The sequence below is a fragment of the Lepidochelys kempii genome, chromosome 24 (assembly GCF_965140265.1).
Source record: "Lepidochelys kempii isolate rLepKem1 chromosome 24, rLepKem1.hap2, whole genome shotgun sequence".
NCBI lineage: Eukaryota > Metazoa > Chordata > Testudines > Cheloniidae > Lepidochelys > Lepidochelys kempii.
Genome location: NC_133279.1, coordinates 18,652,007 through 18,677,204, shown reverse-complemented (window position 1 = coordinate 18,677,204; position 25,198 = coordinate 18,652,007). Strand labels below are relative to the sequence as shown.

At 50.8% G+C, this 25,198-nt stretch overlaps 3 protein-coding genes across 3 annotated transcripts; all 3 read right to left on the bottom strand.

Annotated features, from left to right (window-relative positions):
- Nucleotides 1-215: 215 nt before the first annotated feature.
- LOC140902657 (trypsin-like) lies at nt 216-2,112 on the bottom strand. Its single transcript, XM_073322979.1, has 3 exons — nt 1,866-2,112; nt 1,510-1,646; nt 216-490 (listed from the first exon to the last, which is right to left on the bottom strand). Exons 1-3 carry the CDS (start codon nt 2,008-2,010, stop codon nt 341-343), a joined length of 432 nt encoding a protein of 143 aa, XP_073179080.1. The 5' UTR covers nt 2,011-2,112; the 3' UTR covers nt 216-340.
- A 4,761-nt stretch (nt 2,113-6,873) lies between these two features.
- On the bottom strand, nt 6,874-16,963 carry APOC2 (apolipoprotein C2). Its single transcript, XM_073323198.1, has 5 exons — nt 16,919-16,963; nt 12,279-12,329; nt 11,071-11,136; nt 9,107-9,236; nt 6,874-7,131 (listed from the first exon to the last, which is right to left on the bottom strand). Exons 1-5 carry the CDS (start codon nt 16,932-16,934, stop codon nt 7,041-7,043), a joined length of 354 nt encoding a protein of 117 aa, XP_073179299.1. The 5' UTR covers nt 16,935-16,963; the 3' UTR covers nt 6,874-7,040.
- Nucleotides 16,964-20,301: 3,338 nt separating this feature from the next.
- Nucleotides 20,302-24,508, bottom strand: APOC1 (apolipoprotein C1). Its single transcript, XM_073322745.1, has 4 exons — nt 24,419-24,508; nt 22,751-22,827; nt 21,585-21,735; nt 20,302-20,541 (listed from the first exon to the last, which is right to left on the bottom strand). Exons 2-4 carry the CDS (start codon nt 22,803-22,805, stop codon nt 20,466-20,468), a joined length of 282 nt encoding a protein of 93 aa, XP_073178846.1. The 5' UTR covers nt 22,806-22,827; nt 24,419-24,508; the 3' UTR covers nt 20,302-20,465.
- Nucleotides 24,509-25,198: the final 690 nt, after the last annotated feature.

The following is a 25,198-nucleotide window of genomic DNA, read 5'->3' as shown; positions in this document are numbered from 1 at the left end:
GCTCTTTTGGGCTGGGTGTGTCACTCGCTGTGTGCTGTGCAGCACCAAGCCCAGCAGCGGCCTCCTGAGCTTGCTGTCATAATATTCATCTAATTATAACTATATCAGTATGGGATTCAAGCGCTGATCTGGGCTAAAAATGCCAAGTATTCAGCAGGATGTAGGAACTGAGTTTTATTGATGGGATTTCAGACCCGCATTTGATGCGTCTCTTCTAAGCTTCTTGTGTCTTCCTTACTGGGTTTCTTGGCATCACGGCAGGCCCCCTATTTTACTGAGAAGGTTTCAATCACTTTTATCCAGGCAGCAGGCAAAGCGGGACAGGGGAGGTCTGAACATGTCAGTTGTTGGCAATGACCTCCTCAATCCAGGACACGTAGTTACACACTGTGGTATAGACACCAGGGTAGTTCTTCTGGGCACACCCGTCGCCCCAGGACACCACCCCCGTCAGCTCTCCATTACAGACCACTGGCCCACCAGAGTCTCCCTGCAGGGAACAAAGAGTTGTGCAGGTCTCTTCATGGCATTAGAATCTGGCAAGAGAACTGTGCCCAAGCAAGTTGGAGTCACCGCCTAGGGCTGGATGTGGCTGTCAGCCCAGGTCCAGGTGATGTTGATAACAGTGGAAAGACCTGCCCATCCCAGGCCCCCCATCCGTCTCCCTCACACATGCCCTCGCTGGGACATCCCAGCACCAGTGAAGTGCTAGGGTGGGAAGTGCCAGACCACATCACAGGAACCTACAGAGTCAAAGCAGCTTAGGAGACTGAATCAACTTGCCTGAGGCACAGGGGCCAGTGCACAGCCCAGGGGCTGTGTACATTAGGGGGATAGTTAGTCGGAGCTCTTTGGTGCCTAGGTCCTGGGCTGGAGCAGAATTTCAGGGCTTTGCCTAGAAACTGTAGGTCAGATATTGCTATTGGTGTGGATTTATTGTCTAGCAAGTGGTAGTGACCTCTCTCTGCAGAGCTGCAAGCTGGGGTAAGGTGTCCTCTTTGGAACAGACATAACCTCCTATGCATATTCATGCACATACACATTACTGTGCATGCATTAACACCCCCTTCTGCAGGCACTACTAATACATATATGTATCCTAGCACCAGACACACCAACACACACCGCCTTCTGTAAACAGTGATGTGTACAAACCCCTTGACTTACACACCTATCTGCACAAACGCACATATTGCATATTCCTCTGCACACATGAACACCCTATGACTCACGTGCACCCACACACACAGACACCTGGCTGCACTGAGAGGAAATATCCCAGAAACGTGCAAGTGCACCCCATAATGACGCCAATGACATCATGATCACCCAATCCTGACTTCCCCAGGACACATGCCTAGAGGTCATCATCCTTGTACTTGCAAATCCCAAGCATAGTGATTTCTTGCCATGTACTGAGGAAACAGCATTCGCTTTGAACCCCAGTGTAGCTGAATGAAAGGCAACCTCCTCACACACCCCAAACCTAACCAGCCGCTCCCTCCATACCTGGCAAGAGTCCTTGCCCCCCTCTAGGTAGCCAGCACAGAACATGTTTGTGGTGATGCGACCGGGGTAGGCGGCACGACAGGCAGAGTCAGAGAGGATGGGCACATTCAGACACTGTAGGGCATCCGGGTACTGAACTGGGGAGGAGAGAGTATGGGGATAAATGGGGATCTAATGGCACAGACTATTCAAAGGCAGAGAAGCACCCTTCAGATGGGGCCTGATTCCCCCATCACCCATGCCAGTGTAAATCAGGAGTAACCCCATTGGAGACGGTGTAAGTCAGGATTATTGCTGATGGCCCCCTCCCCCTTGCAGATGTTCCCTGAGCTGAAGTTGTCTCCACTGTATCTTACCCCCAGACGTGAGGAGATTCCCCCAGCCAGAGACCAGGCACTGCTTCCCTGGCACAGGGCAGCTGCTGGAGATGGGGATGGGCTGCACGTAGGCACTGAACCGGGCCGGTTGGGCTAGCTTCACCAGCATGATGTCATTATTCATGGTGTATTGGTTGTACTTGGGGAATGGGAAGGCTTTGGCCACCTGGATATGCTGCTCAGTGCCCTCGTCTGCACTGGTGTCATGCTCCCCGAGATGAGCCACCAGGGTCCTGGGCCTGCAGGGAACAGCCACAGAGTATAGAAATGCAGGGCTGGGAGAGATCTCGAGAAGTCATCACATCCTGCCCCCCTGCACCAAGGCAAGACCAAGTAACCCTAGACCAGCCCTGACACATGTTTGTTCCTCCTGTTCTTAAACCTTCCAGTGATGGGAACTCCACACCATCCCTTGGAGCCTGTTTCAATGCCTAACTACTCCGAGAGTTAGAAGGTTTTCATAATATCTAAGATAAGTCTGCCTTGCTGCTGATTACACCCATTGCTTCTTGTCCTACCTTCAGTGGACAGGGAAAACAACTCATCACTGGCTTCTTTATAACACCCCTTTTCATATTTGAAGACTGTTATCAGGCTCCTCCCTTAGACTTCTTTTCTCAAACCTAAACATGCCCAGTTGTTTTACCCTGTCCTCAGAAGTCAGGTTTTCTAAATCTTTGATCATTTTTGTTGCTGTCCTCTGGACTCTCTCCAGCTTGTCCACATCTTTCCTAAAGTGTGGCACACAGCTTTGGACCTATTACATTAGCTGAGGCCTCCCCAGGTCCAAGTCAAGTGGCCCATGACCTCCTTTGTCTGATATGCAACACTCCTGCTAATACACCCTAGAATTATATTAGCCTTTTTTGCAACTGCATTACAGTGTTTCCCATGGTTCAGTTGCTTGGGAAATACAACCTAGGCCCCCATGTAACACCCACAAGGCCTGGGTCCCACCGAGATTCGCTTCATCCCTACAGGGGCCTGTGCCTTGTGCTAGGACAGGGATGAATTCTCCTGAACTGCTCGACTCACGTTCTGTAGCAATGAGCTGCCGAGATGATCCACCACTCATTGATGAGAGACCCCCCGCACCAGCGATAGTTTGAGCCATACGTGAAATAGACCTGCCAGGGCTGGGAGTGGGGCGAGCATTCATATCCATTTATTATCTTATCATCATCCTCCAGCTTTGAGGCAGCTGAAAGGCAAACAGGATGATGGGAATTAGCCTGGGGGGGTTAGAACAGGGAGAAAGGAGAGGCCAGTGGGGAGAGCAGTTACCTGTGGCACTCAGCAGAAGAGCGAACAAGAAGATCTCCATGGTGCCAGGCTGAGTTGGACACAAGGAGGGGGTGGGTTTATACAAGCTGAACTGTTCACATGATCCAACAGCTGTCAGTGAGTAGGGACTGAATTTAGAAACAAAACCACATCTGTCTCCCCAGGTAAATAATTGTCTGCTTCACCTGCTGCATTCCCTTGGGGGGGGGTTGCTGCAGAGGAGGGAACAGGGGCTAAAAATAGTTCAGGGCACAACCTGCTTCCTATGCCATTTGGGTGAAATTTGCCCAGTGCAACTCAACCTTCAGCATGGGCTGGAAGTGATAAATAGGCATTGGGCATGTCAAATCCACCAGCCCAAGGCTCGGCAGCCCACATAAGGCCTCCAAATAGTGGGCTTCCATGGGAATGAATGGTGAGGAAATGCAGGGCTTTTTTATTAATGTGCTGGACTGGGACTCAGGGCTCCTGGGTAGAGCTGGTCAGGAATTTTCCAATTCAACTTTTGTTGTTGTTGGAAAATGTTGATTGATCAAAACAGTAACTGTTTGTGAAACAGTGTCGGGTTTGATGGAATACTCACTGTGACGGGTTCAGTCACAGAGACTCCCTTGGGACTGTCACCTGATGTGCTGAAACTACCTCTGAGCCCATCTTCCCTGCCAGCTTGGGACTCCAGAACCCTGCCTTGTTGAGCCAGACTTAGTAGCCTGCTGCAACACAGACCCAGGGTCTGAACCAAGCCTGCAAAGCTGCAGGCTCAACTGAAAACAGCTCAGCAAGTGCTCCTGTCTCCAGCACCCAGACACCCAGGTCGCAATGGGATCCAAACCCCAAATAAATCTGTTTTACTCTGTATAAAACGTATACAGGGTAAACTCATACATTGTCTGCCCTCTATGACACTGATAGAGAGAGATGCACAGCTGTTTGCTCCCCCAGGTATTAATCACTTACTCTGGGTTAATTAATAAACAAAAGCGATTTTATTAAGTATAAAAAGTAGGATTTAAGTGGTTTCAAGTAATAACAGACGGAACAAAGTAAGTTACCAAGCAAAATAAAACAAAACCCACAAGTCTAAGCCTAATACGTTAAGAAAATGAATACAGGTAAATCTCATCCTCAGAGATGTTCCAATAAGCTTCTTTCACAAACTAGACTCCTTCCTAGTCTGAGCCCAATCCTTTCTCCTGGTACAGTCCTTGTTAGTTCCAGCTCAGGGGGTAACTAGGGGATTTCTCATGACTGGCAGACCCCTTTGTTCTGTTCCACCCCCTTTTATAGCTTTGGCACAAGGCGGGAATCTTTTGTCTCTCTGGGTCCCCACCCCTCCTTCTAAATGGAAAAGCACCAGGTTTAAGATGGATTCCAGTACCAGGTGACATGGTTACATGTCCTGTGAGACCCCTAGTCTCCTTGCTTCCGGGGCTGATAGGCATGTACTCCTGAAGGTTTGTAAGTAAACAGAGCCATTTACAGGTGATTGATTCTGAAGCACCCTTAATGGCTCCCACTTAACATGTTTACATCAGTAATATATCAGGTTTCAGAGTAACAGCCCTGTTAGTCTCCTAACTCCAGACATAGAAATAATACATGCAAACAAATGGGATGAACACACTCAGTAGATGATAAGCTTTGTAATGATGCCTTACAAGAGACCTTTGCATAAAGTATATTCCAGTTACATCATATTCACACTTATAAACATATTTTTCTAAAGCATAAGGAGTGCAATGTCACACTCAACTTGAAACATTTTTGGTTAAAACAATTTCAGAACTGTAGATCCAGTAAGTTTCAGCATTTTGAGTCAAACTAACTTTTTGTTTTAAAGTGTTGGTACATTTGCACTAAAAAAGAGAAATGAAAATAAGGTAAATTGAAACACAATGTTCTGAATTTACTAAAACAAAATCTTTGACCTGAACCAAAAATTATTTCTGATTTTTGGTTCACAAAAATGTTTAAGATTTTGACTTTTCATCCCAATTTGAGATCGGAGAGAAAATATGAATGTTGAAACTTCTCCTGAGCTGGGTGGGAATCAGTTTTCTGCCCAGCCCCACTCCAGAGTTTGATCCTGGTTCTGCCACAGACTCAATGAATCATAGAATCATAGAATATCAGGGTTGGAAGGGACCTCAGGAGGTCATCTAGTCCAACCCCCTGCTCAAAGCAGGACCAATCCCCAATTAAATCATCCCAGCCAGGGCTTTGTCAAGCCTGACCTTTAAAACTTCTAAGGAAGGAGATTCTACCACCTCCCTAGGTAATGCATTCCAGTGTTTCACCACCCTCCTAGTGAAAAAGTTTTTCCTAATATCCAACCTAAACCTCCCCCACTGCAACTTGAGACCATTACTCCTTGTCCCGTCCTCTTCAGACTCCAGTTATACCGACTTCAGACTGGAGTTATACTCCAGTCCAGACTCCAGCGAGAAACTGCTGAATTGGAATTCATTTGCAAATTGGATACTATTAATTTAGGCTTAAATAGAGACTGGGAGTGGCTAAGTCATTATGCAAGGTAGCCTATTTCCCCTTGTTTTTTCCTCCCCCCCCCCGACATTCTGGTTAAACTTGGATTTAAACTTGGAGAGTGGTCAGTTTGGATGAGCTATTGCCAGCAGGAGAGTGAGTTTGTTTGTGTGTGTGTGTCCCCGGAGGAAAAAAAAGGGGGTGGGGGGGTGAGAAAGCCTGGATTTGTGCTGGACATGGCCCACCTTGATTATCATGCACATTGTAGGGAGAGTGGTCACTTTGGATGAGCTATTACCAGCAGGAGAGTGAGTTTGTGTGTGTGTTTTTTGGAGGGGGGGTGAGGGGGTGAGAGAACCTGGATTTGTGCAGGAAATGGCCCACCTTGATTATCATGCACATTGTGTAGAGAGTTGTCACTTTGGATGGGCTATTACCAGCAGGAGAGTGAGTTTGTGTGTGGGGTGGTGGAGGGTGAGAAAACCTGGATTTGTGCTGGAAATGGCCCAACTTGATGATCACTTTAGATAAGCTATTACCAGCAGGACAGTGGGGTGGGAGAAGGTATTGTTTTATGATCTCTGTGTGTATATAAAGTCTGCTGCAGTTTCCACGTAATGCATCCGATGAAGTGAGCTGTAGCTCACGAAAGCTCATGCTCAGATAAATTGGTTAGTCTCTAAGGTGCCACAAGTACTCCTTTTCTTTTTGTGCCTTTGCAGTTTTAGCACTGATCACTCAACCCTTTAATGTAACAGATGGGTCCACCCCAAATCCCTCAGTGGCAGCTAGCTTCAAACAGGGAGGAAACTTAGAGCTAGAACAAGTTTGCAGTATGGCCTTTTCCACTCCCAGCTCTTGGAGGGAGTGGGGTCCAGTGAGTCGGAACAGGAGGGGGCTGGGAGGTAGGATGCCTGGGTTCTATGCCTGATGCTTGGGTGGAGTGGGTTCTAACGATTAGAGTGAAGGGGGCTGGGAGCCAGGACGCCTGGGTCCTATTCTCAACTTGGTGGACAATGAGTGGGGGAGTCAGGATTTGTGAGTTCTGTTCCTCCTCTGCACTTTACTCCTTCTCAGGTACCCTCGCTGTGCCTCAGTTTCCTCCCAATATCTGAAGACAGGAATAATGGGATGGGAGGTGCAGTTATAATTGAGACTCTGAGTGAGCCCCATATACACCAAGTTCTGTGTCACTCACAGATCCACACACACAGCAGTGAATGGAGCAAGGCAAAAGGGAATTTGCTTTATTGACTCGGTAAGCAGAAAAGTGTCAGCACATAAACAAATATGAACACAGAGGAACCCGCTCGCTATCCTTGCCGGCTTGTCACTGTAGGAATGGTAGCGGGGAGGGGATGGGGATGGGGTGGACAGCAGCCTATGTTACTGCTCCCCATGCCACCAATGGTAAACCTGGTCCTTCAGGATTTCTGTGTAGGTCCCTGCAGCCGATGTGGTTTTTTCATAGATGTCCCTGGGAAGGAAAGTGAAGAGGAGGAGGAGACGCCACGTGAGAGGGCTGGTCCCCCCCTGGTCCCTGCAGGATGGTCTGCACTGTCAGCATTGTTATTAAATACAGTCCATGGTTAGAGTAAAACCAGCACCAAATCCAGCCATGGAGCCCTGAAAATTGCTGACACATGGGCCCTGCTTCCTATGCACCCTAGGGCCCTTTCATGCCATTCGGGCAGCATAGAGGGGCTTCAGATAGGTGGAGACAACTGCCTGTTAATGCCCCCTGCTCAGAGGACCTTCCCAAATAGGATAGAATGCCATGTTGGAGCCACAGCATCCATCTCTGCTTCCCAGGGCCGAGAGAGCCATGAGAAGTAGAGCATAAGAACAGCCACACTGGGTCAGAGCAAAGGTCCATCTAACCCAGTATCCTGTCTTCTGATAGTGGCCAATGCCAGGTGCCCCAGAGGGAATGAACAGAACAGGTAATCATCAAGTGATCCATCCCCTGTTACCCATTTACAGCTTCTAGCAAACAGCGGTTAGGGATACCATCCCTGCCCATCCTGGCTAATAGCCATTGATGGATCTATCCTCCATGAACTTGTCTAGTTCTTTTTTTAACCTTGTTATAGTCTTGGCCTTCACAACCTTCTCTGGCAGGGAGTTCCACAGGCTGACTGCGCGTTGTGTAAAAAAATACTTCCTTTTGTTTGTTTTAAACCTGCTGCCTATTAATTTCATTTGGTGACCCCTAGTTCTTGTGTTATGAGAAGGAGTAAATAACAATTCCTTATATACTTTCTCCACACCAGTCATGAGTTTATAGACCTCTATCATATTCCACCCTTAGTCATCTTTTCCAAGCTGAAAAGTCCCAGTCTTATTAATCTCTCCTCTTATGGCAGCCATTCCATGCCTTTAATCATTTTTGTTATCCTTTTCTGAACATTTTCCAATTCCAATATATCTTTTTTGAGACGGGGCGACCACATCTGCACGCAGTATTCAAGATGTGGGTGTACCATGGATTTATACAAAGGCAATATATTTTCTGTCTTATTATCTATCCCTTTCTTAATGATTCCCAACATTCTGTTAGCTTTTTGACTGCCGCTGCACATTGGGTGGATGTTTTCAGAGAACTATCCACAGTAACTCTAAGATCTCTTTCTCGCGTGGTAATAGCTAATTTAGACCCCATCATTTTATATGTATAGTTGGGATGATGTTTTCCAATGTGCATTACTTTGCACAGATCAACATTGAATTTCATCTGCCATTTTGTTGCCCAATCACCCAGTTTTGTGAGATCCTTTTGTGGCTCTTCGCAGTCTGTTTGGGACTTAACTATCTTGAGTAGTTTTGTATCATCTGCATATATTAAAGCAGCCACACCAGGACCTGAGCTGGACCCGGCAGAGTTTCAAACTTCAGGAACCACAAAGGCAGCTTTAACCTGCCTGCCAGAGAGCCTGGCCCAGTCACAGGAAAGAAGTGATTGAGAATCAGCCCTCAGGAATGGGGAGGGGCTGTTAGGTCACAACTAGTGCATGCTCTTTGCCTTTGTGTGCACCCAGGATTGTAACCACATGGGACTCTCCAGGGCTTTGTGGCACCGACAGAGCAAACCCTCTGTCTGTGGGGAGCCAGAGACCACCACCTCCCAAACCACTCCCTCTGGGGGGGTGTCTGTTCCCAGTAATGCTGCCTGGAAACACTGGCCCGCTGGTGGCTTCCTCCAGATTTAATCTCTGTTTGTGTAACACTGACAGAACCTTGTTGTCAGCGGGCGGGATCGAACTGGGATCTATGGAGTTTAGTGCATGAGTCTCTATCTACCACATGAGCTAAAAGACAACTGGCTCTTAGCTAAGGCTGTAGAGCAGACTCATTTTATCTCTCTCTCTAAGTGGTCTTGGTGCCACTATATGGGACAGAACATCACACCCAGGAGGGGTGTGGGTTACACTTGCACTCTGCCTTCCCCTTACCAAGATTTGACACTGTCCAGCCAGCCCTGGACCACTGAATTCAGCCGTTCCCAGTAACTCTTGGCAACCTCCTGGATCTGGGAGAATGAGTCCTGAGCCTCTCGCTTCTGCAGCCGATAACTGGCAGCCTCTGCAGAGACAGAAAATGGGGCTCAGGTCTCTCTAGGGGAGGAGGGGCCATGCCCAGGAAGGTAGCTGTTTTTACACTGGTTTTGGAAAGACAGGAGACAAACATTGGCCAAACTGGACAGTCTCTACATAAAAGAATAAATGGACACAAATCAGACATCAGGAATAGAAACATACAAAAGCCAGTAGGAGAACACTTCTATCTTCCTGGACATTCAATAACAGGTTTAAAAGTAGCCATCCTTCAACAAAGAAACTTCAAAAACAGACTGCAAAGAGAAACTACCAAGCTACAATTCATTTACAAACTTAACACCATTAATTTGGGTTTGAATAGGGACTGAGAGTGGCTGGCTCACTACAAAAGCAATTTTCCCTCTCGTGGTATTGACACCTCCTCATCAATTATTGGGAGTGGACCACATCCACCTTGATTGAATTGGCCTTGTCAGCACTGGTTCTCCTTCTCTTCATGTGTCAGTATATTTATGCCTGTATCTGTAATTTTCACTCCATGCCTCTGAAGAAGTGGGGTTTTTTTACCCACGAAAGCTTATGCCCAAACAAATCTGTTAGTCTTTAAGGTGCCACTGGACTCCTCGTTGTTTTTGTGGATACAGACTAACACGGCTACCCCTCTGATACAGGAGACAAACTGGAAAAGCTGAATCCTCGTGATCCCTTGATGTGCAAAGCACCTGTCACAAATATCCCAGTACCATTCTTGCACCTCGCAAGATGCTGTTCATGCACCAACACGCAACAGCAAACACTGGCTGGATGGGGGTTTGTGTTTAATGCAGAAGGGAAATCAGCCTAGTTCCGGCCGGACAGATGAAAGCCTCCACTTCTGGTGTGTGAGTGACATGCTAAACACAAGCGAGGAGAGGCAGCCATTGCTCAGATGCACCACAGAATCTAACACAATGTTTATCAGCGGGTGGGTTGCAAGCCCCAGAAGGGTCTTGGCAGGCAAATGAGGGGGGTTGTGGGACATTGAAAATTGTATTATAATTCTAAATTGTGTTGTAGAGCGGAACAATTGTATCACAATTCTAAAGCAAAGAAAATAGCATTTCCAGAATAACTTTATGCTTGCCAAAACTGTCTAGATGTGTAAGATCAAATGAGCCATAGTATTCTACAAGCTTAACACTGTTATCATTATTTACTCCCACTTTTGTACCCGTAGGGGATCACTTTTATTTTGAATAAGGGGTCACTGCTGAGGAAAGGCTGAGAGATGCTGCTCTGACAGACTCCCAGGATGAGAGCAGACCAGTGCTTTAGGGCAACTCATTCTGCGGCTAGCAGAGAACTGGCATTTGTTTGCATGAAAAAATTTGATTCAAATTTTTTCTTTACGTTCATTCTCCAGTTTCTCATTTTTTAACTGTAACTTTGTTGTTATTGGTTTTTGGCTTCCAGTTGTTAGGGACCAAAAAATGTTCAGTTTTGGGCAAAAATCCAAGAAATGTCATTGAAAGTGGACATTTCCTTAGAAATTTCTGTTCTAGCGAAAAAAACGTTTTGGGAAAATTTTTTGAAGAAAACCATGAAGAGGAAGTCTAGGGCTGAGAACTCCAGGGAAAGCTGAGGGAGCGCCAGGAGCTCAGCAGCTCTGAAAATCAGGCCCTAAAATCAGCAGCCACTTTGGCAAATATTGGGCTGCGTCCTCAGGTTTCCCCTGGGCCTGGATACAACCCCTAGACAGGAAATGGGGGTGCTCTGGAGTAGGGGAACTCAAGGAGACATCATCTCTCTCGACATCATCAGGAGGAGTTTAACCTGCATCTCCGGCTTCAGGGAATCTACCACACGCCAGCATCTCTTACCGGTGCAGAGAAACAGCAGCAGGATGAAGGCCACTGCAATTTTCAGATCCATCTGCCCCATATTTGCTGGAAAATAAAACCCTCAGGTTAATGCCACTTTCTCCCTCTGCACTGGGTGTGTGTGCAGAAAGTCAGAGTGGACATTGCTGAGCCTAGTCCCTTCCTCCCACCCTCACTTATTGCACCGGGGCCGAGCTCACACCAGTGGACATCAAGAATGGCAAGCTCCCACCCAGCCCACACCCCAGGCCCACAAAACTGGCTCAGGATTGTTCCCTACAGCATAGTTCCTGGAACACTGTTGGGATTCCCCACCTGAGTCACATCGATCCAGCCCAGCCTCCTACCTCTATCAGCAACACACGCCAGGTGGGCATCCCCACCTGACTCTGTGAGAGAGGGGGTGGCTCATGCCCCATAACAGGGCAGTGCCAAACCTCCCATTTTTTAAATCCTTATCACAGCTCTGGATATTCATGTTCTCCATAGGAACGTCCCATCCCTGTCAGAATCCTGCTGAGCTCTTGTCCTCAGTGCCCTCTTGTGGCAGGGAGTTCCACAGGCTGATTGTGCACCCAGTATTTCCCTGTCTCATAGAGTTTAAGGCCAAAAGAGTCCAATAGATCATCCAGTCTGAACTCCTGTATAGCACGCTCCATTCAGTTTAATCCAGACACTCGTCTATTGAGTCCAGAGACTTTAGTTAAACCAAAGCATCTCAGTCCTCAGGAGACTAAACTGTTGTGTATTCAAGGCAGTGACCAGGAGAGACCAAGGTGCCAGCATCTTCCTGGGAGCTGATTCCCTGTGCTGCCCTGCACCCAGTCCTGCCATTTGCACCTACAAAGTGGATGGGAACCCTGCTAAATTGGGATGGGAGCTTTGCACACACTCTTTCCACACATGTAAAACACAACACAGGGCATGGGATGCAGATTCAGACATTCATTGATTTGAAATCAGCAGGGAGTCTGGCCTCCTGCATAACCCCAGCCAGAAGCCCTCCCAGTGACTCGTGTATCCTCCTGGCCTTGGGTAAGCCAGAGTGATGAGATGTCTGTGCTCTGTTCACAGACATCAAGGGAGGGGGATCCCCACATCTGTCCTCAGTCCCTCTCACTGTATGGTTACTGGCCTGAATGTATCTAGCTTCCAATTCCATTGGGCTGGCAGAGGGATCCAGGTCTTGGGGTGACTAGGGACCATACCTGTTGTAGAGAGCGTGGCTCCTTCCTGAGACTCGAGCAAGGCACAGAAACCTACAAACCAAATAAAACATGTACAGCTGGTAAAGGAGAAACAGAACCTTGGGCTCGCAGGCCAGGGAAGTCAAGCAAACCCCTTGGGGCTTCGTGCTCCTAGGAAAATCCCCTGTCGGGCCCTAGGCTCCCAGCCGTGGCTTTTCCAGGTCAGGATGCAGAGATACAGGGGGAGATATCAATCCAGAGAGGGCAGCCCATGTGAGGTTGCTCCAGCCCCCAGGCACTCTTGGAGCCAGAGCATTACGGTCCAGGCTGAGAGGCAGGCAGGCTGTGTGACCCCATAGGAGAGGTACTCACGGGTGACTGGAGGCTGCTGCTCACTCTGGCTCCAAGGTTCTGGCTAGCTCATTTATAGAGTGTTTGTGAAAACTCTTAACCCCCCTTTCCCAAAAGCGGATCCACCAATGACACAACCTCACCATCCCAGGTCAAACTCCAAGCAAACACAGCCAGGCCTGGCCCTTTGACCTGAGAGCAACTGATTGACCAATGCCACACAACCCCCCCACCACCCTATGTCCCTAGGAGTGGGACTGAGTCAGAATTATACTGACTCAGTGAGTGGGGAAATTCAGCCTCACGGAAACCCCACACCACTCAGCAGGCAGCCTGTGGGATCTGCCCCTCCCTTACTCCCCCCAGATCCATCACCCTACTTCCCCACCGGCTCAGCCTGCCTTTCCCCTGCACCTTGCCTCCCCCCAAGACCCTACTCTTGGCCCCCTCAGTGAAACATCAGAGATACCTCCCAGGCCCTTCAGTGGAAGCACAGTGTTTTCTACACTCTCCTGGAGGGGGCTCTGAGCCTGGGGCTCAGTGTTGTCCAGAGCCCCCCAAAGCCAGCCTGGCTCAAACAGAGCAGATTCCAGCCCCAGAGACTGCAGCTCAAGGATGACCCAGCCAGGCCTTCCATTGTGAAATTCGCCCTGGTTCAAGGGGGCAGCCTAGGCCACAATTAACTCCCATATGGTCTAGGAAACCCTTATGTCCCACTTCAGCCCCATGTGCTTGGCCTCTGCCCTGGGTGGGGTGGCCTCATCCCCTCCTGCTGAGTGATGCTGAGGCTATTTGGTTTCCACACCTCTTCCCCCAAGCCTCATCCCATTAGGGGATTTCCCTGGCATGGACATTATGGACGTGCAGATGCCGCTTGTGTGGACAGATGGGCTAAACAGCCAGCGTGCTCTTGGTGACTTACGGCACGTCTTCACTGGCAACATTAAAGTGCTGCCGTGGCAGCACTTTAACGTGGCTTGTGTAGTCGTGGCAGAGCGCTGGGATAGAAAAAAACCACCTCCAGCACGCCCAGCTCCCAGCACTGGGGCACTGTCTACGCGGGCACTTTACAGCGCCGAAACTTGCAGCGCTCAGGGGGGTGTTTTTTCACTCCCCTGAGTGAGAAAGTTGCAGCGCTGTAAAGTGCCCATGTGTACAAGGCCTTAGTAACGCATCCCTCCTCACAGCATGGGCTGGCAGTCAAGACTCCTGGGTTCTATCCCCAGCTGTGGGAGAGGAGGGGGGTCTAGTGGGTTAGAGTGGGCAGGGGGTGTCCTGGCTCACTGTGTGACCTTGAGAGAGACAGGGCAGGTGAGGTAAGTGATCTGTGAAAGCTCAAAAGCTTCTCTCTTTCACCAACAGAAGTTGGTCCAATAAAAGCCTCTACCTCACCCACCCGGTGTCTCTAATATTCTCGACCAACATGGCTATAGCAACGTTGCATGACCCTAAGAGAGTCATTCCAGCTTCCTGTTTCTCAGGGTCCCTGTGAAATTACACTCCAGCCAGAAAGGCTTCAAAGATGCTGAGCATGCGCACTATTTTTAAAGGACACCTTTGCCCATCAAGGCTCTGGGCTTTTCCTTGAGTCAGGTAGACCTACCCATGGGAGCGCTAGCCTAGCTAGCATCAGCTACAATGGTCGTCACGCTGCAGTGAGGGGCTTCAGCGTGAGCTGCCGGGTGTAGGCTGCAGCCCGAGGTTTCTAGCTCACACAGCTGCTTCTTCGGTGCGAGTTTAGCTGGGCCAGCTGGACGAAAGCTAGTGCGGGTAGCGCTACCGGAGTGGCAGTAACACCTCTGAGTGTAGTGTAGACATTCCCCAAAACTCGTAGCCAGAGCCTGGGCGACACAGAGCAACAGGAGGGCCCAGGCGGGGCTGCGGAGGCCCATCATGCCAGAGGCAAAGCTGTAGAGAAGAGGGGGTGTCCTGGAACCTTCAGACTCTTCCCCAGCTTCTAAACCTGGAATACTAATAATCGTGCAACACAAACACTCTGGGGGCCAGATCAGTGTCAATAGACAGTGCGGGGGGCATGGATCAGAGAAGGCACCAATGCCACTGGAAGGGTGGGGGCATGGAAAGGTACAGCTTAAAGGGAATGATGCATCCACACACACCTCCACCTCCTATCTACCTATCTCGCTAGCTACCTCTCTCTCTCTGGCTGCCTTGCACCATATTATCAGATATCTGCCCAGGAAGAGGCTTTGTTTCCCCCTCCCCATTGAGAATTACAGGGAATCCCCCATTGATCTGCCCTTGTTAAGAACAGTGGGTGCTCCTGGTAACTGCCCCTTTTACTGCTTCCCAGCTGCTGCCAGCCATGTGCAGAGCCAGAGTTTGTGTTAAGAAAGGGGGTGATAAGCAGCTAGTCTCCCTTCTGTGTCCCTGTCATGTTGCTGTATCGCCTTATGCCTCCAGTGCCTTCCTCTTATGCCTCTCCTCCAAAGAGCCCCAGGGCCATCGTCTCAATGGACACTACTCCACTGAAGCCAGGAGCCCAGCAAACAGGAAGGGTGATAATGATACTGATCTCCTTTGTAAAGCACAGTGAGATTTACTGGTGAAAAGTGCCACAGAACGGCAAGGTATTATTGGTCTCTCTCTCCCCCTGCACAGCTGTTCCTCCCGCCATCCCATCTAGAGCTTCCCATATGCAAGGGGCTCTCACTCATCAACAATCCCTGTGCTGCATACAAGAGTGCCTTCTCGCACAAACACTGTCAGGGTTCACACTCCCACCACCCCCTTCCCACAGCTCCCTTCTGTAGCCAAAGGGGCAATTCAACACAGCGTGCTCAGTACAGCCCAATTCCTGTTATTTGCGTTGCCCGTGTGCGAAGGAGTGGCAGTCATGGGCCAGGATGCCCTACACACCCAGACCAGGATGACAGCCCAGTCCCAAAGAGGGGACAATCTATCCGCTGCTCTGAGCCTTTCTCTGCACACACACACCACTTTAACTCTGCCTGTATATTGAAAGTGGTACAACACACAGCCCTGCCGTGGAGGCAGGTCTAGCAGCATAAAGGAGCCTGTATGGCTGCTCCCTTATGGAACGGGAATAAGCCAAACCAGGACAGGCACCATTATAGCGATATAACTGCACCCACATGCGGGGTTGTACTGGTGTAACTATCTCATTAAAAACCCCAAATTAAAGCTACTAGTGCAGAACCTGTGTGTGGAACAGGCACTCCAAGCAGAGACACTGAGGTCAGCTGCTCTCTGACAGGCTGCTGACATCTGGGGGGTCCAAAGGGCTGTTTATTTAAGTATCCCAAAGAATAAGGTTGCTGGGAGCTAAACTCCTGCTCCCAAGGTCACTTTGCTCAGAGCTTTTGCAATATTTGCTCCTGGTAATTTATCAACCAGCTTTTCTGGATCAGTTTAAAACACAATCACATGGGTCACAAAAAGAAAAGGAGGCCGAAATTGGTTAATCTCTAAGGTGCCACAAGTCCTCCTTTTCTTTTTGCGAATACAGACGAACACGGCTGTTACTCTGAAACGGGTCACAAAATGATTTTCAGCAGCTGAGGAGCTGACCCTCCCAAAGGAGCCCTGTGATCATCTCCGCAGACCTGCCTAACCCAGGCCACCCCCAGTGACTTGTGGTTAGGGGTGCCAACACTGTATTGCCAAAATCAGGGACTGTTTTCTTAGCCCCCCTCCCCGCACTCCTCCTGATATTGTTATCATCATTGTTATTATAAATAGTAATACTAAGTACGGCTCGCCTCCATTCGCCGGGGTGTTTCTTGCTGCTTTTTGCAGCACCCAGCAACTCCCGATCTTGTTGGACAGAGATGAAGAAATAAGGGCTGCCTCTTGAAATGAGGGAGTGTTGGCAGCCCAGCTTGGGGGTGAACTGAGGCTGCTGCAAAGTGCAAACCCAAACTCGCTTCCCCGCAGTCAGTGCACGCAGCAGGCAATGGAGACGAGACGTTGGTGCTGGATCTAAGGGCTTGTCTACACTTACAGAGCTGCAGCTGCACACCTGCACTGCTGTTGCTCTTCGCCGCTTCTGTGCGACCTACACCAGCGGGCGAGCGTCTCCTGGCGACGCAGGTACCCCACCTCCCAGGACAGGAGAACCCCTCCTGTTGATAGAGTCTACAGCGAGGGTTAGGCCAGTCTAGCCATGTGATGTGGCTCACAAGTTTGTAGTGCAGATTGAGGCTAAGAAAGACCTCTTTCCCACCCCGTCTTGATTTAAAGTTACACCCCGAGAGAGGTTGTTCCAGCGGCTATTCCCTCACGCTGTTACAAATCCCTGCTTTGTTTCCAGTTTGAAATTTTCTCACCTTGACTCTCGGCCATTAGATCTTGTTCTGCCTTTGTTGGTGAGTTTAGAGAGCCCCCTAGTGTCCAGGCTCTGCCTTTTGTGTCAGTATTTATTGGGTTAAAGATTTTATGGTGTGATTCACATACAGTAACTCCTAGTTCTGCTCCTGAAAAATGCTACTTTAAGCGAAACAATGTTAAGCGAATCCGATTTCCCCACAAGAATTCATGTAAATGTGGGGGGTTAGGGTCCAGGGAAAACATTTTAAAGAAAACCGGTATGTTGGCCCTAGAATGCTAAAGGCCCTTTTTCCTACAAGCTGGGAAGGGGTTACTTCAGGTCAGTTAGGGACACCTGAGTCCAATTAAGGGCGGCCTGAAACCTGTTAAAACCTCTTTCCGGAGGGAGGGAGAGAGACAAACTGCACAAGGCTGGAGGCAGCAGGGAGATAAGCTTCTCCAGTGTGAGAGACTGTGCCCTTCCCCATAGGGGAGACACCCAAAACCCAGTGCCTGTTTAGGGGAAGGACTGATACCCCGGGGCCAGTGACAGGAGAACACCTGCCCCAGTTAGGGAGCCAGGGAAAGGTATTCCCCTTTTGTTTCAGTGCATTATAGACTTTTCCCCTTTGTTTGGTAGAGGAGCACTCCTCAGGCCTGCCCCAGGGCCTACCGGGAAGGCTCTGAGAAACAAACCCCGAAAAGGGAAGATAGACACGCTCCAGAGTGGGGCTGATTTACCTCAGGCCCTGTCCCTGCCAGAGGAGGGAGCGCTAAGTCTGACAAGGCAGAAGGGGTGAAATATATATATATATATATATATATATATATATATACAGTGTACATTTTAAACAAACAATACTGTACACAGCAATAAGAAAAGGAGGACTTGTGGCACCTTAGAGACTAACCCATTTATTTGAGCATAAGCTTTCGTGAGCTACAGCTCACTTAATCGGATGCATCACACACAGCAATGAGGATTGTGAAGCTTGGTTGAGGTGGAGGAGTCAGAGGGTGGGCTATTTCCCAGGGGGAATGCCTTGCTGCTAAATGATGAACTAGCACTTGGCTGAGCCCTCAAGGGTTAACATGTTGTTGAATGGGGGGGAGGAGACACAAATGGCAGAGAGAGACAGTGGGGGGCGGGGATGGACACACAGTGTGTGTGTGTGTGTGAGAGAGAGAGGGGGGGGGGGAGTACACTGACCCCACTCTAAGTACGCTGCCTTTTTAAGTAGATCAGCAAGTTGAGACAGCTGCTGCTGCCCGCAAAGCACCCTCCAGTCTGAGCCTTGTCCTGTCCCCGCCCCTGGTCTGTGGAGATGAGGTACAGGAGTGGGGGCAGGAGCAGGGGGAGGGGGACACCCTGACATTAGCACCCCTCTTCTCTCCCTCCCCCCGCACAGCAAGCAGGAGGCTCCCAGAAGCAGCTCCAAGGCAGAGGGCAGGAGCAGCACACCTGAACTGCCGGCAATTGCAAGCCTGCTGGGCGGCTGCTGCATAGGGAACTTGGGGGAGCGGGGAGCTGACAGGGGGACTGCCGGCCCACCCTGGTTCCAAGCCCCCACCAGCTCGCTCCAAGGGGCTGCTCTTCCTGCAAGCAGTGAACAGAGCAGGCCACTGCCAAACAATGTTATAAGGGAGCGTTGCGCAACTTTAAAAGAGCATGTTCCCTAATTGCTCAGCAACCAAACAAGGTTAACCAGGACAACATTAAATGAAGAGTTACTGTGTACACCCCAACCCTCACCACTTTCACCTAAATGTCTGTCTTTAGAAAAATAACCCTCTGGCTTGATTAATAAATACTGAGCCCAAAGGGACCATCAGATCATCTAGTCTGACTTCCTGCATAACACAGGCCACAAAAAAGAAAAGGAGGACTTGTGGCACCTTAGAGACTAACCAATTTATTTGAGCATAAGCTTTCGTGAGCTACAGCTCACTTCATCATTACAGCATTCACTGGAAAATACAGTGAGGAGAAAGCTGCCCCCAGTTACCCCTGTGCTGAGCCCAATAACTCGCATTGGACTAAAGCATCTTCCAGCAAGGCACCAGCAAGGGATAGAGAATCCACCACTTCCCTTGGGAGTTTGTGCCAAAGGTTAACTACCTTCACTGTTCAAATTTGCACCTGGTTTCTAATTTAAATGTGTCTGCCTTTAACTTCCAGCTGCTGGGTCTTTTTCTGCCTTTCTCTGCTGGATAAAAGAGATCTTTAATACCTGCTATTTTCTCAGCCTCTGTGAATGTGCTTTTATACCTTGATCAAGTCACCCCTTGCTAGTCTTTTTAATCAGTGAAACAGATTGGCCCCCTTCAGTTGCTCCCTGTGAGGCTTTTTTTCAAGGAACAGTTTTGTGTATTTGGATAATTTTTGCAGCTATTTTTTGCACCCTCTACAGTTTTTCTGCATCCTTTACAAAATGTGGCTACCAGAGCTGGAGAACGGTGGCCACACATGTATATGGATCCATGCTATATATGTGCAGAACTATATACACAGCACATGAGATACAAGGTTGTAACAGTGACAGGGAGGTGCAAGAAAGGTCCCAAACCCTCTGCTGTGTCCTGCAGTTAGAATCCTGGTCTCAGGCCCAGAGAGGTGACAAACTGGAGGGAATTCAGAGCAATGGCACAGAAATCACTGGGCTTGGTTAGCAGAGACTGAAAGGCAAAACCTGCTCAGTTTGGATAAGGGACAGGTAAGGAGCAGGGGAGCTCACATGAGAGGCCATGTGAACTGCATGAACACCAGGTACCACCGAATGATTTCAGGTGATCCATGGGACAAGCGGGAGGGGGCACTGAGAATATCAGGACGGAAAAAGCAAAGTGAGACTGAGAAAATTTTGCAAAAAGAAAAGGAGTACTTGTGGCACCTTAGAGACTAACCAATTTATTAGAGCATAAGCTTTCGTGAGCTACAGCTCACTTCATCAGATGCATATCGTGGAAACTGCTGCAGACTTTATATATACACAGAGAATATGAACCAATACCTCCTCCCACCCCACTGTCCTGCTGGAGAGTGAATTTGTGTGGGGGGGTGGAGGGTGAGAAAACCTGGATTTGTGCTGGAAATGGCCCACCTGATGATCACTTTAGATAAGCTATTACCAGCAGGACAGTGGGGTGGGAGGAGGTATTGGTTCATATTCTCTGTGTATATATAAAGTCTGCAGCAGTTTCCACGATATGCATCTGATGAAGTGAGCTGTAGCTCACGAAAGCTTATGCTCTAATAAATTGGTTAGTCTCTAAGGTGCCACAAGTACTCCTTTTCTTTTTGCAAATACAGACTAACACGGCTGTTACTCTGAAACCTGAGAAAATTTTGAGGCCTCTCCCTAATGAGCATGTTCTGTGCAGGAATGACCAAGCAACCCCTGGATACAAATCCAGCACTAAGGCAATGAGCATTTATTCATGGCTACAAAAAAAGCAATAAAAAACAGGAACGTGGGTGCCAACCCTGGGTTCCCCTCCCAGCATGATCTCTTCAAGGAGACCAGTACCCCAGGAATTGCCTGTGAGCTCTGCAGAAAAAATCCCTTCTCAGTCAGATCTGTCCCTGGAAAACTTCTCATTGAACTTCTCCTTCATCTTCTGGAATTGCTCAGAGAACCAGTTCCTGTGAGACAAGGGAAGGCAGAGGCAACATCAGCCAGTGTATTAGGATCCTGCATTTCCTCACCCCCCACTTCCACAGATGCTACTATGGGAATGACTGAGAGGTTTGTAAAGGGGATGGCTGAGAATCCCTGGGCTTTGCCCTTGTGAACAGTGCAAAGCTGCCCTGATTTTTGACACTACCGTCTAGGAGCAGTTAACAGAGCCAGCATCCCTCTGGGGACAGAGCCTGGTAGATGCTGGCAAATCTCAGCAGCCACGTGGTCGTTATAGTTAATTACAGATAATTACAGTGATTTTGACACATGACTAAGGAATGGGTGTTTCCTTTCAAGTGTAGCCGCCTCTCCTGAGAGCTGTGAGGATAATGAGGCCAGCTCAGTCCCAACTGTGAACTAAATCGTACTAGTTTATCTGCTGCGCCTCTCAGCCAGCTGGATTTCGCCACACTTCCCAATCGTGGGATTGCTTCACGATACATTATTCATATTTCAGTAGTGACCTAGCTCAGAGGCCCCATAGTGCCACCAAGCGCTGCACAGACCCTGACCAAGGTCAAGCTTCCATCCTGCCAGCACCGCACCGGCCCTGACTGAGGTCTGGTGCTCCTTTGCCAGGTGCAGCGCACACAGAGTGAGCGCCAGTCCCTGCCTGAGCTCCGAGAGGGGGGATCTGTCCCAAGCGTGACCAGTGCAGTGACATCTGCCTGAGTCTGCAGAAAGCCTGCAGGGGATCTCACTGAGGAGTTAACTCTGATGCTCAGCAGTGCTAATTTAAATGTCAACATCATTTACAATGTCAACTGTCCTGTGAGACCAGAGCAGGGGGGTCATGGCACTGCACAATTGGCTGGAGCTGATTGTGTGGGTGGGCTGGGAAGAGCATTTCCTGCAGCACCTCCCCCTCCCCCCAGTACAAACTCTTCCTGCAGCCTCCCAGCCAAGCCTGGAACAGGCCCCACCTCTGCTTAGCTCCAGGTGACAGTGGCAGTGTCACTGGTTTCTGCAGGAGCCCTGCCGCCACACCGAGGCCCCTGTGACTCACCGGGTCTTTTCGCTCAGCTCGCTGTGATGCAGTTCTTGGAAGGCAGCTTTGGTTCTATCTGCAATGCTGTCAGCAAAGGCCTGCAGCCTGTTCTGGAAGTTCTCAAACTTTTCGGACAGGGTTGGCTCTGTCGGTTGAGCCTGAGCGGAGTCTGAAAGGGAGACGGAGAATGCCTACAGCCTAAACTCGACTCACCACACCCGTGCAGTGTGCCAGGGCGTGTGTTTGTGAGCGTGCTCGTGCAATGTGCTGGAGGAGGAGGGGTGTTTGTGTGTGTGCCCATGTGGGCAAGGTGCCAGGGGGGGTGTGCACGTACATGGTCAGCTCTTTGTGTCAGTCTAGTGCCCAGCACGGTGGGGCCCTGATCTCGTCATTCTGTGCCTTGGGGGTGTTTCCCCATAGTCTCTGAAACACGCTTGTCACGGGGTGAATTCTCAGCCCTTTTCACAGTTAGCTTTTCTGCTTCTGGTACCTGGCTCTGGAGCCCCTGGGAGACTTTGTGTTGCTTGAGGTTAATGACCCTTGATCCCCTTTAAATGCCAGACCACCCATCGCGCTCCCTCAGCCCTGCCCACCCCAGACTCCACACAGATGCTGGGGTGGTTGGTGCTGGGTTGCTGAATAGCAGCCTGTGGAGATTTTAGCTTTTTTCAGAAGTCTCAGGGCTACTGTTTGGTTCTGGCAGCTCAGAGATGTAATTTGCTTCAGATGTGGAGCTGCTCCTGTTTGTGGTTTTACACACACGGGGCACATTGCACACCTCCACGCACACCCTGGCACGTTGCATGCACGTGCACACACACATGGCACACTGCAGGTGCAAAACGCATGGCCCTGGTTTCAATGAGCCCCACTGTTGCTGACAAGATCCCCGGCATCCCTGAGCCACAGAGTTATTTATAATCTCTACTGAGGTGTTGCTAGGGCAGCTGTTGGTCCCATGGGGGCGGGCGCTGCATGAACACGCAGCAAAGATCAGTGCTGCCCACCATGGGCGAGGCAGAGACTGGATAGACTGGTCTGACATGCTCCCTGCTCCTCTCTCACCCTGGCCCACACCCTTCCCCTGGCTCTCTCCCTCCCCTCTCACACGCACAATCTCCTCCCCCAGGCTCTGAGACCCTCATTGACCCAGCTCTGTTTCCTTGAGGAATCGGGGCTCTTACCTGCCAGGACCGTCAGAGCCACGAGGATCAGAGAAATGGACACTGCAGGCCGCATGGTCACTGGACTTGGTGTGTCCCTGTGCAGAGGGGGGGAGGATGTGACCTCGAGACTGGTCCCAAATGCACTGACCTACCCTGGGGAAGGGACCTAGCCAGTGCCTCTGGCTGCGGATTACACGGCCCTCGCCGAGACACCCACCCAACCCCACATGGACCCCACTTCCTCCCCTGATCCTGCAGTGCCCCCCTGCACAGACACCCCTGCAGCCCCACATGGACCCCTCTGCCTCGCCCCACACAGACCTCACTCCTCCCCTGACCCTGCAATGTCCCCCCACGAACACCCCCCCATCCCCACATGGACTCCACTGCCTCCCCTAATCCTACCGTGGTCCCCCCCTAGCTGCTAGAACTAGGGCTGCTGCTGCACCCTCTGGCTTGAAGTAGTTTCCATTATAGCACGTTTACAGTTTGGTTCAATGGCTCTCAGCATCCCCAGTATAAAAATTGTTCCAGTACCACTGGTCCCCCCCTGCACAGACACCTCCGCACCCCACACGGACCCCACTGCCTCCCCCCACACAGACCCCACTCCTCCCCTGATCCTGCAGTGCCCCCCCACACAGACCTGCCTCAACCCCACACGGACCCCACTGCCTCCCCCCACACAGACCCCACTCCTCCCCTGATCCTGCAGTGCCCCCCCACACAGACCTGCCTCAACCCCACACGGGCCCCACTGCCTCCCCCCACACAGACCCCACTCCTCCCCTGATCCTGCAGTGCCCCCCCACACAGACCTGCCTCAACCCCACACGGACCCCACTGCCTCCCCCCACACAGACCCCACTCCTCCCCTGATCCTGCAGTGCCCCCCCACACAGACCTGCCTCAACCCCACACGGACCCCACTGCCTCCCCCCACACAGACCCCACTCCTCCCCTGATCCTGCAGTGCCCCCCCACACAGACCTGCCTCAACCCCACATGGGCCCCACTGCCTCCCCCCACACAGACCCCACTCCTCCCCTGATCCTGCAGTGCCCCCCCCACAGACCTGCCTCAACCCCACACGGACCCCACTACCTCCCCCCACACAGACCCCACTCCTCCCCTGATCCTGCAGTGCCCCCCCACACAGACCTGCCTCAACCCCACATGGGCCCCACTGCCTCCCCTGAACCTGAATTGGTCCCATCTCCCCCGGATAGACACCCCCCCAAATCGCACATGGACCCCAACTGCCTCCCTCTACTCCCACATTATCATGCCCCCCACAAACACCTCCATGAACCCCACACATCCCACAAACCTCCTCTCCTCCCCCCTTGGTTCTCTCTGCACAGTGCCCTGTTCCCCACAAGAATCTCTGTCTCTCCCCGCTCATTCCCCGCCCCACACATACCCCACAGGGTCCCTATTTGCCCCGTATCCTCTGGGGAGGTCAAGTTAATGCCAGAGGGAAGTGGGTTCTTCCACTCAGGGAGTTACAGTCCCAAGCCTGCAGTCCGCTCAAATGCATCCCCCAGACCCCTCTACCCGTCCTCACTCCACTGAGCTCCCTGCCTTCCCCACCAGGTCCCCCATCTTGGCGAACGAGCCCCCATTCCTCTCTTTGTACACCCCTCCAGTCCCACTGCCTCCACACGCCACCCTAGCCCCACTCACTGCAGCTGGAATTAAGCAATCTCCGGAGCTGGGATGCAGCTTCCCAAGCTCCAGCTCCCTATAAACCATCCTGCCTCCGTCATCCGCCCCCTCTGCCTGGTGGGGGGGAAACCTGACCCCTCCCTCCCTGCTCTTCCAAGGCCTCTTAATTATTAGTCTGTGCCATGGGGAAATGAAAACCCAGCTGGGGAGCAACCAGGGGTGGGGGAAGAGCTGTTATTACAAATCAAGGAGCTCATGGCCATGCCTAAGGACCCCCGACACCAGGGCCCCGTTGTGCTGAGCGCTGCACAAACAGCGTGGGGGACAGGGCCTGCCAGACAGCCCCAGCCCGTGACCAAAGTACTGGCCACAAATGGCATGTTCATGGTGTCTAGTCTTGGCTGGGTTTAGTAGGAGGAGATCAGCTAAATGAGAAGAAAAGGGAAGGGGGTGAGGGGGAAAAGGCAGGGGCGGTGAGGGGCAGGGGTGGAGTGAAGATGGGAAAGGGGGGTGGGGGTGGAGCAAACAGACAATCAGCATGGGGCGGGGAAGGGCCAGTGTGTCCCTCCAGTGCCTAGTTTGGGGCACAGACCAAGCTACCCCCTCCCCCCAGGTGCAGCAGGGTGGGGGGGGGGTCACACCCAGTGTGTCAGCTGGGATTCCCTGTTAGTATCCTCCAGAAGCGTTTATTTAGCTGGGGGGGCTTACACTAGTGCCCTTGGGGATCGCCAGCCCCACGTAGGCTAATCGCATTCGCCGGACCCCGGAGAAACAGGAGCTCAGCTGAAAAATCATGAA

What these genes read in the sequence shown, in the direction of transcription:
- LOC140902657 (XM_073322979.1), bottom strand. Translation starts at nt 2,010, where the DNA reads ATGAATAATGACATCATGCTGGTGAAGCTAGCCCAACCGGCCCGGTTC. An exon ending in GAATCTCCTCACGTCTGGGG is followed by an intron (nt 1,647 to 1,865) that starts GTAAGATACAGT and finishes TCTCCTCCCCAG; the next exon opens with TTCAGTACCCGGATGCCCTA. An exon ending in GGGGCAAGGACTCTTGCCAG is followed by an intron (nt 491 to 1,509) that starts GTATGGAGGGAG and finishes TGTTCCCTGCAG; the next exon opens with GGAGACTCTGGTGGGCCAGT.
- APOC1 (XM_073322745.1), bottom strand. Translation starts at nt 22,805, where the DNA reads ATGCGGCCTGCAGTGTCCATTTCTCTGATCCTCGTGGCTCTGACGGTC. An exon ending in GGCTCTGACGGTCCTGGCAG is followed by an intron (nt 21,736 to 22,750) that starts GTAAGAGCCCCG and finishes TCTCCCTTTCAG; the next exon opens with ACTCCGCTCAGGCTCAACCG. An exon ending in GAGCTGAGCGAAAAGACCCG is followed by an intron (nt 20,542 to 21,584) that starts GTGAGTCACAGG and finishes CTTGTCTCACAG; the next exon opens with GAACTGGTTCTCTGAGCAAT.
- APOC2 (XM_073323198.1), bottom strand. An exon ending in AGCCACGCTCTCTACAACAG is followed by an intron (nt 11,137 to 12,278) that starts GTATGGTCCCTA and finishes TTTATTTTCCAG; the next exon opens with CAAATATGGGGCAGATGGAT. An exon ending in GCTGCTGTTTCTCTGCACCG is followed by an intron (nt 9,237 to 11,070) that starts GTAAGAGATGCT and finishes CTGTCTCTGCAG; the next exon opens with AGGCTGCCAGTTATCGGCTG.